The sequence below is a fragment of the Panthera uncia genome, chromosome B4 (assembly GCF_023721935.1).
Source record: "Panthera uncia isolate 11264 chromosome B4, Puncia_PCG_1.0, whole genome shotgun sequence".
Lineage (NCBI taxonomy): Eukaryota > Metazoa > Chordata > Mammalia > Carnivora > Felidae > Panthera > Panthera uncia.
Window position 1 is genome coordinate 40,573,250 of NC_064809.1, and position 20,678 is coordinate 40,593,927.

Below are 20,678 nucleotides of genomic sequence, written 5' to 3' on the forward strand. Positions count from 1 at the left end.
CCATGGACTGTGAGATCATGACCTGAGCTTAACCGACTGAGCCACCCAGGTGCCCCTTAATGTTTTATTTATTTATTTTGAGAGGGCGAGAGAGAGAGAGAGAGAGAGGAGAGAGAGAGAAGGCACAAGCACAAGACGGGGGGATGGGGGGGGGGGGGGGGCATGAGAATGTCAAGCAGGTTCCTCACTGTCAGCACGGAGCCAGACTCCCGGCTGAGGTTCAGCTTGCGATTCCACAAACCATGAGATCATGACCTGAGCCGAAATCAAGAGCTAGAGGCTTAACTGACTGAGCCACCCAGATGTCCCCTTGGCTGACTTTTGTTTACAGTCTTGTAGTCTCTTCAGAGGGGCAAGACAATTCAGGTGGGGGATTTACTAGCATTAAGTACTCAAATAAAGAAGGATAGAGGGGAGCAGCAGGGGTTACATCAGTCTTACAGTCTTTTGTTTTAGGTACCTCTTGTGTCTTTAATTTTTCATTTGCCTTTTTTTTAAGTTTATTGATTTTGAGAGAGCAAGAGGGAGTATGAATGGGGGAGGGGCAGAGAGAGAGGAAGGGAGAGAGAATCCCAGGCTATCAGTGCAGACCCCAACACTGCGCTCAGTCGTAGGAACTGTGAGATCTCATTTGTTTTTTTGCAACGAATCTTTTAATGAAGGTGTTTTGGAATTTTGAAACCTCTTTTTTTTCCCATCATGACAAGTGTGCTCTTTAATCCTCATCCCCTATTTCTCCTGTCCCCCCACCCACCTCCCCGCTGGTAGCCATTGGTTTCTTCTCTAGAGTTAAGAGTTTGTTTCTTGGTTTCCTTCTCTCTCTCTCTCTTTCTCCCTCTTTTTTCCTTTGTTCGTTTGTTTTGTTTCTTAAATTCCACATATGAGTGAAATCATATGGTATTTGTCTTTGACTGACTGATTGCACTTAGCATCATAATACTCTCTAGCTCCATCCATGTTGTTGCTCATGGCAAGATTACATCCCCCCTTATTTTTTTTATGGCCGAATGATATTCCATTATATGCATACCATTTCTCCTTTATCCATTCATCTGTTGATGGACACTTGGGCTGTTTCCATAGATTGGCTATTGTAAATAGTGCTGCAATAAACATAGAGGTGCATGTATCCCTTTGAATTAGTGTTCCTGCATTTCTTTAAAGTTTTATTTATTTTTTTTAGTAATCTCTATGCCCAACATGAGGCTCAAACTCATGACCCCAAGGTCAAGAGTCACATGCTCTTCCAGCTGAGCCAGCCAGGCACCCTGTGTTCTATTTTGGGGCTAAATAACCTAGTAGTGAGATTCCTGGATAGTAGGGTAGTTCTATTTTTAATTTTTTGAGGAACCTCCATGCTGTTTTCCGTAGTGACTTCACCAGTTTGCACTCCCACCACTTCACTAGTTTGTAAGAGGGGTCCTTTTTCTCCACATCCTCACCAACACTTGTTTCCTGTGTTTTTGATGTTTGATTTAGCCATTCACACTCCATCAGGGTGTGAGGTAATGTCACATTGTATAGCTTTGATAAACATTGATTTGCATTTCCTTGATGATGAGTGATGTTGAGCATCTTTTCATTTGTCTTCTGGTCATCTATGTCTTCTTTAGAGAAATGTCTGTTCATATCTTCTCCCGATTTTTTATTTTAAAGTAGGCTTCATGTCCAGCATGGAGCCAAATGCAGGGCTTGAACTCATGACCCTGAGACCAAGACCTGAGCTGAGATCAAGAGTCGGACACTTAGGGGTGCCTGGGTGGCTCAGTCAGTTAAGTGTCTGACTTTTGGTTTCGCCTCAGGTCATGATCTCACGGTTCATGAATTCATCGCATTGGGCTCCATGCTGGCAGTGCTGAGCCTGCTTGGGATTCTCTCTCTCCCTTTCTTCTCTTTCTCTCTATGCCCCTGCCCTGTGCTCTCTCCCTCTCTCAAAATAAATAAATAAACTTCCAAAAATTAAAAAAAAAAAAAAGAGTAGGACACTTAATTGACTGAGTCACCCAGGTGCCCTGCTTCTCCCCAGTTTTAAATTGGATTATTTAGTTTTTGGGTGTTAAGTTATATAGGTTCTTTCTATATTTTGGATGCTAACCCTTTATGAGATATGTCATTTGCAAACATCTTCTCCCATTCCGTGGGTTGCCTTTTAGTTTTGTTAATTGTTTCCTTCACTGTGCAGAAACTTTTTATTTTGATGTAGCCTCAATAGTTTATTTTTGCTTTTATTTCCTTTGTGCCAGGAGATTATGTAGAAAAATGTTGCTATGGCTGATGTCAGAGAGATTACTGCCTGTGCTCTCTTCTAGGATTTTTATAGTTTCAAGTCTCCCATTTAGGTCTTTAATCCATTTTGAGTTTATTTTTGTGTATAGTGAAAGAAAGTGGTCCAGTTTCATTTTTCGCATGTGGCTGTTCAGTTTTCCTAACATCATTTATTGAAGAGACTGTCTTTTTCCCATTGGATATTCATTCCTCTTTTGTCAAAGATTAATTGACCATATAATTGTGGGTTTATTTCTGGGTTTTCTGTTCTATTCTATTGATCTATGTGTCTATTTTTATGCCAGTACCATACTGTTATAATTACTACTGCTTTGTAATATAACTTGAAATCTGGAATTGTGATATCTACAGTTTGTTTTTCTTTTTCAAGATTCCTTTGGCTATTCCAGGTTTTTTGTGGTTTCATAGAAATTTTAAGATTGTTCTAGTTCTGTGAAAAATGCTGTTGGTATTTTGATAGGGATTGTGTTAAATATGTAGATTGTTTTGGGTAGTATAGACATTTAAAAAAAATTTTTTTGTAAATTTATTTATTTATTTTTATGGAATATTTCATACCCAACGTGGGGCTTGACCTCATGACCCCAAGATCAAGAGTTGCATGCTTTCCCAACTGAGCCAGCTAGGTGACCTGGTGTCGACATTTTAATATTTGTTCTTCCAACCCATGAGCGTGGAATGTTTTTCCATTTCTTTACATCATCTTGAATTTCCTTCATCAGTGTTTTATAGCTTTCAACGTACAGGTCTTTCACCTCTTTAGCTAAGTTTATTCCATGATATTTTATTGGTTTTGGTGCCATTGTAAATGGGATTGTTTTCTTTCTTTAAAAAAAAAAACTTTTTTTAGTGTATATTTATTTTGAAAGAGTGAGAGATTGGGTAGGGGAGGGCTTGAGAGAGAGGGAGAGACAGAATCCCAAGCAGGCTCCGGGACGTCAGCACACAGCCTGCCGTGGGGCTCGATCCCACGAACTGTGAGATCATGACCCGAGCCAAAATCAAAAGTCGGACATTTAACCAACTGAGCCACCCAGGTGCCCCTGGGATTGTTTTCTTAATTTCACCTTCTGCTGCTTTATTATTAGTGTATGGGAATGCAACAGATTTCTGTACATTGCTTTTGTATCTACAACTTTACTGAATGCATTTATCAGTTCTTTTTTTTAAAAAAAAAAATTTTTTTAACATTTATTTATTTTTGAGACAGAGAGAGACAGAGCATGAACGGGGGAGGGGCAGAGAGACAGGGAGACACAGAATTGGAAGCAGGCCCCAGGCTCTGAGCCATCAGCCCAGAGCCCGACATGGGGCTCGAACTCACAGACTGAGAGATCGTGACCTAAGCTGAAGTCGGAGGCTTAACCGACTGAGCCACCCAGGCACCCCTACATTTATCAGTTCTACTAGCTTTTTGGTGGAGTCTTTAAGGTTTTCTATATACAGTATCATGTTATCTGCATATAGTGAGAGTTTTACTTCTTCTTTACCAATTTGGATGACTTTTATTTCTTTATGTTGTCTATTTGCTGTGATTTAAGCAAATATGTTGAATTGAAGTGGTGAGAGTGGACATCCTCCTTGTCTTGTTCTTGATCTTAGGGGGAAAGGTCTCAGTTTTTCACCATTGAGTAGGATGTTGGTTGTGAATTTTTCATATAGGCCTTTATTATGTTGAGGTATATTCCCTCAAGACCTACTTTGCACAAGTGTTTTATCATGAATGGGTGTTGTACTTTGTCAAATGCTTTTTCTGCGTCTATTGAAATGATCACATGGCTTTTATCCTTTTTCTTATTGATGTGATGTATGATGTTAACTGTTTTACAAATATTGAAGCCACCCTTGCATCCTGGGAATAAATCCCATCTGATAGTGGTGTACGATTTTTTTAGTGTCTTGTTGGATTCAGTTTGCTGATATTTTGTCGAGGATTTTTGCATTTATATTCATGAGTGATATTGGCTTGTAGTTCTCTTTTCTGTGGTGTCTTTATCTGGTTTCAGGGTGATACTGGCCTCAGAAGAATTTGGAAGTTTTCCTTCCTCTTGTATTTTTTGCATAGTTTGAGAAGAACAGATACTAACTCTTCCTAGAACACTTGGTAAGAGTTGATGCCATTCTCCTGATCACGTGCTGCCTGCTAGCAGTGTCACCTTAGAGATCAGGACCGGCTGGGTCCTGTCAACATGCTTTTGGCTAGAGGTTTACTACATCCAGCCTGGGAAGAGGAAAAGAAAAATACATAAAAAGAAACAGCTAGTTCAAAGCCCAAATTCCTATTTTATGGATGTAAAATGTCCAGGTTGCTAGAAGACTACCATGGTTTTCAGCCATGCTCTTTGTGTAGGCTGTTCAACAATGTGCCAGCCAACAGGTAGAACAGCCAGACTCACAGAGGGGTGTTCATTTAGAAGAAAGCAATGCCAACGATCCACACAAAGTCCTGAATTTGTGTTATATTGCAGAAAGCCTTACCAGTTCAATAATTCCAGTTAGTCTACCAAGATCATGTAACTATAGTTTAAAAAAATTTTTTTTAATGTTTATTTATTTTTAAGAGACAGCATGAGCGGGAGAACGCAGAGAGACAGAGGGAGACCCAGAATATAAAGCAGGCTCCAGGCTCTGAGCTGTCAGCACAGAGCCCAACGCCGGGCTTGAACCCATGAGCCATGAAATCATGACCTTAGCTGAAGTTGGACACTCAACCGACCGAGCCACCCAGGCGCCCCCTCTGACAGCTTTTAAGTGCTCAACCCGTGCTCATCAATTCTGCAGCTACTTCTGGGATTTCCATTAGCAATAACCTTTATCTACACAAAACAAAACAAACAGGTGCATCTTAACATACCAGCCTTAAGCAAGAGATGTTACTGTGGCCTGGCTAAGACAAGGCCCTGTGTGCACCACCAGCAACTCCTGAGGTGAAACTGGGGTTTGGCGAAGGGATTGTACTAGAAAACCCCAAAGAATGGGGACCATGGGCTGATTCCAAACAGCAGTTGCCATAGTGGAATCTAGGGAAGGATTCCAAGTAAATGAGAAATTGCAGACGAAATTGCCAGCAGTTCCCAGTTTGGAATCTAGAGGTAGAATCAAGGGCTGGGGTTTCCAATTAAATGGTCAATTGTGGTCCAAATTACCAGCAATTCCCAACATGGAACTAGTGTTTCTGGACAAATGAGGAATGGACTGGGAAGTTAATTAGATCAGGAGCCTGATGCAAAGAGAGCAGAGCTCAGAGCCGAGAGGGACTCACCTATGGCTCTCGGAAATGGTGAGAAATACAGAGAACTCAAAAGGGTTCACAAGTACCAAGCCTGTGTTTCTCATTGTCCCTGAAGCTGTCAGAAGTTTCCTTCTATCCCACCACTGCCTCCAAATCTATGAAAAAAACAAAATTCAACTGAGTAAATTTGAGGATCTAATTGCCTTTATTCAATGATTCATGGATTGGGCAGTGTCCTATCCAGCAAATAGATAGGAGCTCCAAGGAGCTATAGAAAATGAAAGGCTTTAAAGGCAGAGAGAGGGCAGAAAAAAGGAAGTTTATCAGCAAAGAACTCTTATTTCAGGCAAGGTCACCTTCCTAAGGGGGACAGAGAGTGTGTATCAGGCAGACTTCTTCACTAGTGCTGACCAGGTAGCTCCAGACTCACTAATTAAAGATTACATTCCTAGGAGAGTCTTGGTTTGCTGATGTGGGGATTAGCATAAGTGACTCCATTTTGGGCTTATTGTCTCATTTTTAATATGTGACAATAAATCTCCTTCCTACTCCTGATCCTCAATTTCTCAGTTCCCTTCCCCAGAGGCAGCTTTTAACCAGTTTCTGTGTTTCCTTCAAGAGATGATCTATGCATATATGTATACCGTTCCTTCTTTTCTTACATAAAATAATAAATTCATCATATATGCGTATGTATATATGGGTATGTATATATTGAGTGCCTACAAGGGTTAGGTAATGTTCTACATTAGGTGCCGGGGATATAATATAGTGGAAAACAAAAGAAGAATTTGTATAGTGTTTCTAACCTTGCTTTTTTTTTCTTTTAAATTAGATATTTTGAAGGTTTTTCTATTTTCATATGTGTGTTTGTATATATATATATATATATATATACATATATATATATATATATATCTGTCTATATTTCTACCTCACTTATTTTCAGGGACTGCATAATTCTTTTTCATAATTAGACCATGATTTATTTGACTAATCCCATACTGTTGCACATTTAGGCTATTTTCAGTTTACTGCTATCACAAACAGTGAATCAAACTTTGCATCTCTGGGCATATATGCAAATGTCTTTGCAAGATAAATTCCTAGAAGCAATATTGATGGGCCAGGTCAGCTTGATCTTTAGATATCTTCTGGTATACAACTTTCTCTCAAATGGTGTCTGCTGTAAGATTTGACTATATATTAATTTGCACCTTCCAGTATATTACTTCCTTTAGCCAAGTTTTATTGATGTTGCTGGTTTTTTTCCCCTCCAGATTTAAAAAGTATTATGTGCTCATTACAGAATATTTGGCAAATGCAAAAAAGAATAAATAATGAAGATTCCCTTTTCCTCAGAGGCCAATAAATAAGTAAATAAATAGGAAACAAATCAAGTGCATGCATACTTCCACCATTGAGAGATACCCTCTGTTAACGTTTTTATTTATTTCCTACTGGGCTTTGTTTAGTGTGGAAAATATGATATATATATTATTAAATAGATGATATCATGCTGTATATAGTTTTTAACCTACTTCCTCATAACATTTTATAATGATGGGACAATCAATTATTAGACTATTTTTTTTAAGTTTATTTATTTTGAGAGAGAGAGAGCACTCAGGTGTGCATGAACAAGGGAGGGGCAGAGAGAGAGAACCCCAAGCAGGCTCCACACTATCAGTGCAGAGCCTGATGTGGGGCTCAAACTCATGAACCATGAGATTATGACCTGAGCCGAAATCAAGAGTTGGACACTCAACCAACTGAGCCACCCAGGCGCCCCTAGACTATTTTTTAAAAGTAATATGCCAGGGCGCCTGGGTGGCTCTGTTGGTTAAGCGTCCGACTTCAGCTTAGGTCATGATCTCACAGTTCATGAGTTTGAGCTCCACGTCAGGCTCTGTGCTGACAGCTCAAAACCTGGAGCCTGCTTCAGATTCTGTGTTTCCTTCTCTCTCTGCCCCTTTTCTGCTTGCACTCTGTCTCTCTCTCTCTCTCAAAAATAAACATTAAAAAATATTTAAAGTCATCTGCCAATGTTTAGTAAATACAAAATTATAAACTCTTACATGAAGTACTAGCTACTCTGTAAAATTTACTTGGCAGAGATAAAATTGTGAATATTTCATGATATCTGCACAAGAATGTTGTCATAAGCATTGCTTATAACATGAAAGAATAAAATTCAACCCGAATATCCATTAATGAGGAAAGAATTGAACTATGGTACAATGGTGGAAAGTTATTCAGGTAATTAAAAAAATTAGGGCTTTCAGGAAAATAGAGTAGACATATGTATTAGTCTGCTTAGGCTGCCATAACAAAATACCATAAACTAGGTAATCAAACAGTGGAAATTTATGTTTTCACAGTACTGTAGGCTGGAAGTTCAAGATTAGGGTGTCAACACAGTTGGGTTCTGGAGAGAACTGTCTTCCTGGCCTTCAGGGGGTGGCTTCTTGCTGTGTCCTCACATGGCAGAGACACAGGAAGCAAGCTCTCTGGTGTCTCCTCTTAGCACAAATCCCGTCACGAAGGCCCCATCTTCATGACTTCATCTAAATCTAATTACCTTTCAAAGGCCCCATCTCCAAATACCATCACATTGAGTATTAGAGCTACAACATCTGAATTTGGAGGGAACACAATTCAGTCCCTAGTAACATACTTTTTGCTAAATACACTAAGTACAACAGGAAACCCTGGACATTACCTATAGAGCTAACATAAGAAGACTCTGAAACATGTAGAGAAGAGGGCAGACTGGTAGGGACCCAGGGGCCTAAGGATCAACATGGTGGGGAATTTTCTTTTGCCTTGTATATCCCAGTCTTGGAGCTAAAGAAGCCAGCAACCTAGAAGCCTCAACGGACACAGACAAAAATAAGCATCAACAAAAGCCTGCTCTCTCTAGCCAAAGGACCAGGAAAGGAGCAAACTAGCAAGACAAAGTAATAGACAGTAACTGCTCTACTCCTGTCAAACACCAGAAGAAGGGCCCCACCCTTTCCCATGCCAGAAAAAGCTGAGTGAAGAGCCTAAACTTGAACCCTCCTGAGGCTGTAATGAGGCACCAGCCAGTGGAAAGGGTCCTAACCCCCCTGCATTGTCAGTAAAGATCACATAAGGAGCCTGGATTTCCACCTCCACCCGCAGTCATGAGGCACCCCTCCTTGCTGGGTGGTTGTCAGAAGAGGTTTAGTGGAGAGTCAAGGCTTTCATCATCACCCAGAAATAACAAAGGCACTAACACAGGGTTGATGGACACCTTGTGGGAGCTGGAACTTCTACCCTGTCCAGTGATAAGGAGCACTCCCCTCTAGTGGCAATGGAGGATGAGAGGGGAACCCAGATTTCTATCTCCACCTGGCAGCAGTAAGGTGGCACCATGCTCTTCCCTTGTCAGAGTGATGTCAAAGAAAGCCAGTTAAAATAGAAGGTTTAAAGAACATCCAAATTCTCATAATATAACATTCAGATGCCTAGGTTCCAATAAAAAATCATTCATCAGGGGCACCTGGCTGGCTCAGTTGGAGAACAATGTAACTCTTGATCTGAGGGTCACAGGTACCAGTCCCATGTTGGGTATATAGATTAAAAAAAACCCAACAACTTAAAAAAAGAAAGTTATTTAAAAAATCATTCATGATACCAAGAACCAGTAATATCTCAAACTGGAGATAGTTTCTCAAACTGGAGATGACAAAAAGAATCAATGCATGCCCATACAATGAGATGACAGAAATGTTAGAATTATCTGGCAAAGATTTTAAAACAGTCACAATAAAAAAAAAAATCCTTCAGCAAGCAATTACAAATATACTTGAAACAAATGAACAAAATGGAAAGACTCAGCAAAGAAATAAAAGATAAAAGAAGAACAAATGGAAATTTTGAACTGAAAAATATAATGACCAAAGTATAAAGATCAGCGGATAGATCCAACAGAAAAATGAAAAGGACAAAGAAAAGAATCAGGGAACTACAAGACAGAATAACAGAAATTGTGCAATCTGAGTGACAGAAAATAGACTAAAAAAAAAAAAAAAAAAATGAACCAAGCCTAGGGACCTGTGGAACTATAACAAAAAATCTAGTATTTGTGTCAGTGTAGTCCCAGAAGGAGAGGAAAAAGAAAATGGAACTGAAAAAATACTTAAAAAATAATGGCTGAAAAAAAGTAATGGCTTAAAATGCCATAAATTTGGTAAGATGTTAGCCTATTGATTCAAGAAGCTGAGCAAACCTTAATCAGGATAAACCAAAGGAATTCCATATCAAAACGCATCACAATGAAATTTGTGAAAACTAAAGACAAAAGAAAAAAAGTCTTCAAAACAACCAGAGAAGATTGACTACCTTACCTACAGGGTAACAGTTTAAATGGCAACAGAGTTCTCATCAGAAACCATGCAAGTCTACAGGAAGTGATGTGATATTATTCAAATACTAAAAGAAGAGAACAGTAAACCCAGAATTCTATACTATCCTTCAGGAATGAAGAAGTCAGGACGCTTTCAGATGAAAGAAAACTAAGAATTTGTTGCCAGCAGACCTACCGTGAAAGAATGGCTCAAGGAAGTTCTTTAAACAGAAAGGAAATAATGAAGAAGGAATCTTAGAATATCAAGAAGAAAGAACAAAGTAAACAAATGTATGGATAAATATATTAGGCTTTCCTTTTCCTCTTGAGTTTTCTAAGTTTTCTAAGTTTCTAAGTTTGACATTTGAAACAAAAATTATAACATTATCTATGTGTTTCTAAATGTATGTAGGAGAAATATTTAAGATAACTAATTATAAATGGGGATGTTAAAAAGATGTAAAGGGACATAAGGTAAAATTATAACACAAGTAGACTAATTGATAGGTTATATATACATATAATGTAATACCTAGATTAATCACTAAAAGTATACAAAGAGATACACTCAAAACTACCACAGATAAATTAAAATGGATTCTAAAACATATTTAAAAATATTTACATCCCAGGGGCTCCTGTGTAGCTCAGTCAATTAAGCATCTGACTCTTGGTTTTGGCTCAGGTCATGATCTCACAGTTCATGAGTTTGAGCCCTGCGTCTGGCTCTGTGATGACATTGTAGAACCTGTTTGGGATTCTCTCCCTCTCTCACTCCCCCTCTCTCTGCCTCTCCTTCACTCTCTCTCTCTCTCTCTCTCTCAAAATAAATAAATAAATAAAATTTTTACATCTCCAAGTATAAAATAAATACCTATGAGCCCATACTGATAAAATAATTGATTGAATAAATAAATAAATGGGGGAAAGAGACAAATCTCCCATGTAGAAGAATTCTAAATAATTCATGTAAACAATCTGCTCTCAAGGATGTGGAGCATTAACTCCTCACTCTTTAAGTGTGAGTTGTGCATAGTTATTAACTTCTAAAGAGTATAGTATGGAAAAGGGGGCAAGAATAACTTTACAGTGGAGAAACCTGAAGAACGCTACCTCAGTCAGGTGATCAAAATCGACAGTCGTAAGTCATGGATGGTATGTATCCTTGACATGTAATGAAAATCGAACTTTATCTCTGTGATCTTCCTCCCCCAAACCCATAAACCCAGTCTAACTAAGAGAAAAACATTGGAGGGGCACCTGGGTGGCTCAGTCGGTTGGGCATCTGACTCTTGATTTCAGCTATGATCATGATCTCACAGTTTGTGTTTCTCACATAGGGCTCTGTGCTGACAGTGCAGAGCCTGCTTGGGATTCTCTCTCTCCCTCTCTCTGCCTCTCCCTTGCTCTCTCTCACTCTCTTAAAATAAACTTAAAAAAAAGAGAGAGAGAAACATTGGACAAATCCCCCCAATAGAGGGACCTTTTATAAAATAACTGACCAGTACTCCTCAAAAATGTTAAGATCATCCAAAACAAGGAAAGTCTGAGAAACCATTACAGCCAAGGAGAGCCAAAGGAGATATGATAACTGAATGTAATATGGTCTCCTAGATGGGATCTTGGGGTGAAAAGGGGACATTAGATAAAAACTAAGGAAATCTGAGTAGAGTATGGGCTAGTTAATAAAAATGTGTTGATATTGATGTATTATAACAAATGTTCTATACTAATGTAAGGCAATAATAGGAGAAATTAGGTATAGAGTACATGGAAAGTCTATCATTTTCACAATATTTTTGTAAAACTAAAACTTTTCTAAGAAAATGTGTTACAGAAAGACATTCAAGGGGTGCCTGCCTGGCTAAGTCAGAAGAGCATGTGACTCTTGATCTCAGGGTCAAGAGTTCAAGCCCCATGCTGGGTGTAAAGATTACTTAAATAAAAATAAATCTTTAAAAAAAAAAAAAGATGTTTAAGTAACCCATAGGAAGACAGGAAAAAGAAAACAAAAAACAGAACAAGCAGACTTAAGCCCTAACTTTTAATAATTACATTAAATGTAAATGGTCTAAATATACCAATCAAAAAACAGGTTGACTGGTTGACACAGTAGATTAAAAAGCAAAACCCGGGGCGCCTGGGTGGCGCAGTCGGTTAAGCGTCCGACTTCAGCCAGGTCACGATCTCGCGGTCTGTGAGTTCGAGTCCCGCGTCAGGCTCTGGGCTGATGGCTCAGAGCCTGGAGCCTGCTTCTGATTCTGTGTCTCCCTCTCTCTCTGCCCCTCCCCCGTTCATGCTCTGTCTCTCTCTGTCCCAAAAATAAATAAAAAACGTTGAAAAAAAAATTAAAAAAAAAAAAAATAAATAAAAAGCAAAACCCAACAATATGCTGTCTATAGGAAATTCACATCAGGGGCACCTGGATGACTTAGTCAGTTGAGCGTCCGACTCTTGGTTTGGCTCAGGTCATGATCCCAGGGTCGTGGGATCAAGCCCCGTGTCAGGCTCCATGCTCAGTGTGGAGCATGCTTATGATCTTCTCTCTTTCTCCCTCTTCCCCTCTCCCCCACTCACACTCTCTTTCTCTTTAAAAAAAAAAAAAAAAAAAAAGGAAGAAAGAAGCCCACTTCAAAAAATAATGACACAGGCGAGTTGACTGTAACAGGATGGAGAAAGGGTATGCCATGCAAGCATTAAGCAAAGGAAAGCAAGAATCAATATATTAATATTGGATAAAGTCAATGTCAGATCAATAAAACTATTAGAGTCAATGAAGAACATTATATAATAGTGGCAATGTCAATTCCTCAAGAAGACATAATAATCCTAAATTGGTATGCACCAAACAGCAGATCTGCAAAATATGTGAAGAAATTCCGGTAGAACCAAAAGGAGAAATAGACAAATCCACATCGGTAATTGGAGTCTTCAGCACCCTTCTCCCAACAACTGACAAAACAGCTCCACAGAAAATCAGCAGGGGTATAGAAGAACTCAGCAACATCATCAATCAACAGGATCTCATTGACATTTTTAGAACACTCCACCCTACAGCAGCAGAATGCATATCTTTTTCAAAGGTCCACAGAACATATACCAAGATGGTCCATATTTGAGCCAATAAAATACACCTCAACAAATTTAAAAGAATTGAAATTGTGCAGTGTGTTCTCTGACCACATGGAATCAAGCCAGAAATCCATAACAGAAATGTAACAGGAAAATCGCCAAATACTTGAAAACAACAGCTTTTGTGGGTCAACAGTGAAGTCTCAAGAGAAAAATAAAAGTATACTAAATTGAGAGAACATTTAAAAATCATCTAAAAAAAAATCTTACAACTAACATTTTATTTAATAATGACAGACTGAATACTTTCCCTTAAGATCAGAAATAGGGCAAAGATGTCTGCTCTACTACCCATATTCAACATAGTACTGCAATCCCTAGCCAGGACAATAAGGCAAGAAAAGGAAATAAAAGAAATACTGATTAAAAAAGAAGAAATAAAACTGTTCCTATTTGCAAATGACGTCATTATTTATGTAGAAAATCCTAAGGAATCTATATTAAAAAAAAACCCTCTTAGAACCAATATGTGAGTTTAGTAAGGTTACAGAATATAAGCGAAACATACAAAAATCCATTATTTTCCTATATACTAGCAATGAATGTGTGCATACAGAAATTAAAAGTACTATGGCATTTACAAATGCTCAAAAAATACTTATGTAAATGTAACAAACACGCACAGGACATGCACTAAACAACACTGATGAAACAAGTCAAAGATTTAAATAAGTGGAGAGACATCCATGTTTATAATCAGAAGATTCAACATTGGAAAGTCAATTCTCCCCAAATTGATATACAGGCTTAACACAATTCCTATCAAAGTCCCAACAAGATTTTTTGTAGATGTAAATAAGATTATTCAAAACTTTATATGGAAAGCCAAGGAACTCAAAGAGCTAAAGCAATTTTGAAAAAGGAGAATAAAGTATGGAAAATCAGTCTATCTGCTTTCAGACTTATTATATAACTAGAGTAATGAAAATTGTGTGGTATTGGGGGAGGGGTAGACACATAGATCAATGGAACAAAATAGAGAACCCAGATATAGATACAAAAAAAATTTTTTTACAAAGGTGCAAAAGCAATTCATTGAAGGAAAGATAGCCTTTTCAACAAATGGTGTTAGAATAATTGAACATCCATAAGTAAAAGCAATACCACCATTGGCAACAACAACCCTTGACCTAAGTTTCACACCTTATTTAAAAACTAACTCTTGGGGCGCCTGGGTGGCTCAGTCGGTTAAGCGTCTGACTTCGGCTCAGGTCATGATCTCACAGTCTGTGAGTTCAAGCCCCTCGTCGGGCTCGGTGCTGACAGCTCAGAGCCTGGAGCCTGTTTCGGATTCTGTGTTCCACTCTCTCTCTCTGACCCTCCCCCGTTCATGCTCTGTCTCAAAAATAAATAAACGTTAGAAAAAACAAATTAAAAAAATAAAATAAATAAAATAAAATAAATAAATAAAAACTAACTCAAGGGGCTGCTGGGTGGCTCAGTCAGTTAAAGGTCTGCCTTTGGCTCAGGGCATGATCTCTTGGTTCGTGAGCTTGAGACCTGCATTGGGCTCTGCGCTGATGCTTTGGATTCTGTGTGTGTGTGTCTCTCTCTCTGCCCCTCCTCCCCCTCAAAAATAAATAAACATTTAAAAAGTACAAAAAAAAACAACTCCTAACTCAAATTGGACTATGAACTTCAATGTGAAGTATAAAAGTATAACATATATGAGAGAATTTTCAGGATCTAGACCAGGCAAAGAGTTCTTAAACTTGATACCAGAAGCATGATCTATAAAAGGAAAAATGTACAAATTGATCTTCATCAAAATTAAAAACTGTGCTCTGCAAAAGTCTACTAAGAAGAGGAAAAGACAACTTATAAAATGTAAGAAAATATATGCAAACTACCTATTCAACAAAGGACTTGTATCTAGAATATGTAAACAACTCTCAAAACTCAATACTGGGGCGCCTAGGTGGCTCAGTTGGTTAAACATCCGACTTCGGCTCAGGTCATGATCACACCGTTCATGAGTCTGAGCCCGTTGGGCTCTGTGCTGACAGCTTGGAGCCTGGAGGCTGCTTCAGATTCTTTCTCTCTCTCTCTCTCTCTCTCTCTCTCTCTCTCTCTCTCTCTGCCACTCTCCTGCTCACACTCTCTCTCTCTCAAAAATAAATAAACATTAAAAATTAAAAAAAAAAATCTAAATGTGAGACCTGAAACCATAAAAATCCTAGAGGAGAACATAGGCAGTAACTTCTTTGACATCAGCTGTGGCAACTTCTTTCTAAATATGTCTCCTGAGGAAAGGGAAATAAAAGCAAAAATAAACTATTGGGATTACATCAAAATAAAAAGCTTCTGCATGGTGAAGGAAACAATCAATAAAAGTAAAGAGCAATCTATTGAATGGGAGAAGATATTTGCAAATGACATACTCATAAATGGTTAGTATCCTAAATATATAAAGAATACATATATACCACTCAACACCCAAAAACCAAATAGTCCAGTTGAAAATTGAGCAAGAGACATGAACAAACATTTCTCCAAAGAAGACAGATACAGTCAACACACACATGAAAAGATACTCCGTTAGCAGCCAGGTGGAAGTGGGAGGGAAGAAAAAAAGGGAGAAAAAAAAAGATGCTCAGTATCAGTCATCATCAGGGAAATGCAAATCAGTGCAAATCAAAACTACAATGCAATATCATTTCACACACATCAGAATGGCTAAGTCAAACATCAAAAACACAAGAAACAACAGTTTCCTGTTGGCGAGGATGTGGAGAAAAAGGACCCCTCTTGCACTGTTGGTGGGAATGCAAACTAGTGAAGCCACTGTGGAAAACAATATGGAGGTTCCTGAAAAAATTAAAAATAGAACTACCCTACGATCTGGTAATTGCACTACTAGGTATTTAACCAAAGAATACAAGAACACTAATTCAAAGGGATACATGTACCCCAATGCTTATAGCAGCATTATTTACAATAGCAGGATATGGAAGCAGCCCAAGTGATTCACTGATCAACGGACAAGTGGATAAAGATGTGGTATATACATACAATGGAATCTTATTCAGCCATAAAAAAAGAATGAAATCTTGCCATTTGCAACAACATGGATGGAGCTAGAGAGTATAATGCTAAGTGAAATAAATCAGAGAAAGACAAATGCCATATGATTTCCCTCATGTGTGGAATTTAATAAACAAAATAAACAAGCAAAAGGAAAAAATAAGAGAGAGAAAGAGAGAGAGAGAGAGAGAGAGAGAGAAATCAAGAAACAGATTCTTAATTATGGAGAATAAACTGATGGTTACCAGAGCAGAAGTGGGTGGAGAGGATGGGTTAAATAGGAAGAAAGAAAAATAAATTATTTTAGTTATTTTGGTGCTAACCTAATATTCCATCAAATTAATATACTCTAATATACAGCCATTATCTTTTGGTCTAATGTTGTACCCTATTGACGACACTATTTTTTTGTATCTACATTTTGGTTTGCTATTTTATTTTATTTTTTAAGTTTTATTTTGGGGGGGAGAGGGGGGCGGGGCAGAGGGTGAGAGAGAGAATCTTAAGTAGGCTCCACACCCAGCTCAGAGCCCAACACAGGGCTGGATCTCACAATTGTGAGATCATGACATGAGCCAAAATCAAGAGTTCAACACTCAACTGACCGAGCCACCCAGGCGCCCCTAGTTTGCATTTTTAAATTATTGTTTTAAGGATAATGCTCTAGAAATGAGATTGAAGATATAAACTTTTAATAATGGATGGCATATACTGTAAGATTGCTTCCAGAAAGGTTCCATCTGTTTACACTAAGTCCAGTTAACTGTGTGCTTTTTGCATGTTGCCAGAACTGAGTAGTAGTATTTAATACTTTTTTTTCTTTGCTAATTTGACAGTTGAAAAATATATCACTGTTGTTTTCATTTGCATTTCTTTGATTGCCTCTGAGGTTGAAACAAGGTGCTCCTTTCTAAAAATTCCTGTCTTTTGTGTGAGTGCTTTTGTTCTGTTCCTAGGATTTGATTTTCCTCCAGAACTGTTCCCCTTCCCAACTTCCTGATCTCTGACAAGGGCAGTTTCACTCTCCTGACCTCCCCAATTTCTGAACCAGAGAGTCAGAGGTTATTTTTCTCTTCTTCAATCTCTGGTTTCCCATCAGTCACCCATGATGGTGATTCCTTCCTTTGAAAGTGTTTTTCTGTTTCATCTTGTTAAAGTGAGAACCACAGGCCCAAAATGGTGTCACTTAGGTTAAAACTAACCCTGGTCAGTAAACCAAGACTTAATACCTAACCTAACTGCCGTTTCAACCCCCTAGAAATGTAAACTTTAACCAGACAACATGGGAATTTCCTTGTCAACACCAGGATATTTACTGAGGCACCCCTTCTGCTTTCCTTAGGAAAGGCGATCTTGCCTAAAACAATGGATTCTCCCCTAATAATTTCCTTTTTTCCACTTCCTTTCTACCTTTAAAAACCTTTCTTTTTCTGTAGCCCTTGGGAGCTCCCTTCCACTTGCTAGATGGGATGCTGCCCCCTGCATGGCTGGATTATGAAGCCAGTAAGATCCCTACAATTCACTCGGTTGAATTTTTGTTATTTAACAATCTTTGTTCCCATGAGAATGGCACCATCATTAGCCAAGGCCACAGAACTCCCACCTGGATTACAGTGGAAGCTTCCTGGCAATTCTCTCTGCTCCCAGTCCCTCCTACTTTGGTTTTCTTCCACCCGCTTCAGTACTGACTTCCAAAGCAATGCCTTTTACCTGTCGCTCCCTAGTCCACTGGACCAGGCCCAGGAGGCTCTGCCAGACATTCACCACCTCGGCACCACTTCCCACAGCTTCCCCCTGGAAACCTGGACACCCGGGGGTTTTCCTCACTGCTTTGAGGTGGTTGCCTCTACCACTTTCCTGGAGCATTTCCACTTCCTGGATATGCTCATTCCTCATCTTCGTTCTGGCCCGCTGCCTATTCTTTTAAGATTTGGTGCAACACAGGTCTTCTCCACGACGTATTCCAGACTCACCCGTACTCTTAGACCTTCCACACCACCTTGTGATCTCCTTTTCAAAGCACGTGACGTCCTGTGGCATCTGAGTGGCTCAGTCAGTTGAGCCTCATGAGCGTCAGACTCTTGATTTCAGCTCAGGTCATGATCTCATGGTCATGAGATTGAGCCCCACATCAGGCTCCATGCTGAGTGTGGAGCCTGCTTAAGATTCTCTTTCTCCTCTGCCTCCTTCCCCACTTGCCCATGCTCTGTGTCTCTCTCAAATTAAAAACGACAAACAAAAAAACAAAAAACCAAAGTATGTGACATCCTGCACAAGTAACAGGGCCATGACAGGGCCCAGAAGAGGAAAAGGAGAGCAAGGAGGAAGCGTTATTTTAGGGAAAGGGTGACACACTTCATTTTCAACCAAGTGAGTTTGGGTGATGGCAAGATTTTCAAATAACGTTATCCCTTGGGTCACTGGAAATGTGGGTCCAGAACTGAGGAGAGAGGTTGGGGCTGGGAATATCAATTTGGGAGTCAGCCGCAGCGCTGACAGGGGGTGCCCTGGAATTTAGAACATCTGTAGGAATGGGGGAGAGGATCTGGGGTAACCCCTAAATGCAGATGTCAGAAGAGGAGCCCAAGAGGAAGAAAAGGAAATGGTGCTTACATAGGAGGAGGGAACAAAAAAGGTGGAAAAGGGGGCAGAACCAGAGGGGAGCACTCCTCCAAGAAGCTTGGTAAACTGTGAATGGAATGGAGCAGGATTTCATAGCACCTGGAGAACTAAGCCAAGTGCAGATCCAGGGAAAGAGCCAGAGGTAAGGAACTCCCAAAGCATCAAGGGCAAGGGGGTTGGGGGAGTGCTGAGGGAGAGCCCAGGGTTACAGCTCAACCGGAAAGGTCTCCCAAAGAGGAGAAGACTGAGCAGTGGGGAAGGGGCCAAGAGGCCAGTCTGACACCCAGTCTTGCACACCAGGTAGAAACAGGGAGAGGGCCCGTGACTGCTCAGGGAGACAGAAGTAGAGCCCAAGGCATTGAGGGTAGGGTTTTTTTTTTTTCTCAGCCACCTTTGCCCCATCCCTCTAAACATGTATTCTAAGTAAAAACTGCATTTTCTATGTAAGATTAGCCTTTACAGCCGTCCATTACAGGAATTCTGGAGCCACACCCAGAAAGTGATTAGTTCTTCTCTTTAGAAGAACTTCCTCATGGTGGTGGTTGTTGGATACTGAAAGAAGAGACCGGAGGAGGCCACTTGTCCCTGTCTGGGGAACTTTCCAGAGACAGTACTGTATAGTATACCCAACAGGCCCAGATTTTAATCCTGTCTCTGCTACTTGTTGAAGTCAAATTTAAAAGGTAGAAAACAGTGGGGTGCCTGGGTGGCTCAGTTGGTTGAGCATCCAACTCTTGATCTTGGCTCAGGTCATGATCTCATGCTCATGAGATCGAGCCTCGAGTCGGGGCTCTGCCCTGACAGCATGGAGCCTGCTTGGGATTCTCTCTCTCTTCCCCCCTCCCTGGCTCTCTCTCTCTCTCAAAATAAATAATTAAACTTAAAAAAAAAAAAAAGGTAGAAAAGTGTAAAGCCCTGCTCCCACACCTGTCTCACAGGTATTCACTTCTCCCCAGGGGCAACCAAGGTTACCATTTTCTTACATTTATTTCTAGAAATATTTGTTCCTATACAAGGCAGATGATAGAGAAATAGATATCGATAGATAGATTTCTCCCTTCTTTTTAAACAAATGGTAGCCTGTTCAATATCTTGCTCGATTCAGTTAATGACGTGTCTTAATTATTATTCCTTTCTTAACCGTGAAAGAGCTTCCTTCTTGTACAGCATTCCACTGAATGGGTGAATTATTTACTTAACCTATTCTTTCCTGGTGGACAGTTATTTTTGTATGCGCATTTATAATTCGGGTAGATGTTATAAATTACCTTCTGAAGAAATTGTACTGGTTTATGTTCCTGCCAGCAATGTGTAAAGTAAGAGTCTGAGCCTCTGTTCCCTTATCTACAAAACAAGCCAAACAGTACCTACTTCTTGGAATCATTGTGAAGATCACTTTCGATGATGCGTGGAAAGTACTTGGCATGTAGGAGTTGGTGGTCTTGAAATAAGGGTCTCGTTTTATTTTGGATTAGTGAGACATTGTCCTGGCCAATTAAGTGAATGTTGATGGGACCTCCTCTCCAGTCTGGGGTTTTCGGATTAGGGACAGATTCTGCAGAAAGTTAGTGACTGAGATCAGAAAGGCTGTGGGCATTGCCCTCTCCGGCGATGTCGTGTCTTCAGGGTACCCCAACCTCCTCCACGTGGCTTCTGCTCCCAGGCTCCTCCAAGCTGAAAACTCGCTTTGAATGCAAAAAAATCCTGTGGGACCAAGGATCCTTTCTTCTGGTCATCAAGAGCCTTCAAATCGCAGACTCAGGGATTTACACCTGTGAAGTGGAGGACAAGAAAAAAGAGGTGGAACTGCTGGTGTTCAGCTGTGAGTACACGGGGATACCACCTAGCCAGGCTGCCTCCCTCCCTGACTCCCATTAGTGCCCCCAAACCAGGCCCTGAGCTAGTGGTACCTCAACAGTCCAGAGACGGGTCGGACTGGCCACCACATCTCCTCAAATCCTCCTCAGGCCTTGGGTCAGGCAATGGGAGAGGAAGAAACCTGGTGGGGGG

General features: G+C 39.9%; 1 protein-coding gene and 1 pseudogene across 1 annotated transcript in view; both read left to right on the forward strand.

Annotated features, from left to right (window-relative positions):
* Window positions 1–20,645, forward strand: part of CD4 (CD4 molecule) — a 37,534-nt gene extending 16,889 nt beyond the window's left edge. The window contains exon 4 of the mRNA XM_049625005.1: window positions 20,332–20,645. Coding sequence (XP_049480962.1) covers window positions 20,332–20,546 — 215 coding nt within the window. The 3' untranslated portion in view covers window positions 20,547–20,645. The remainder of the gene's footprint in view (window positions 1–20,331) is intronic.
* LOC125918792 (40S ribosomal protein S27-like) lies at window positions 3,710–6,355 on the forward strand (annotated as a pseudogene).
* Window positions 20,646–20,678: the final 33 nt, after the last annotated feature.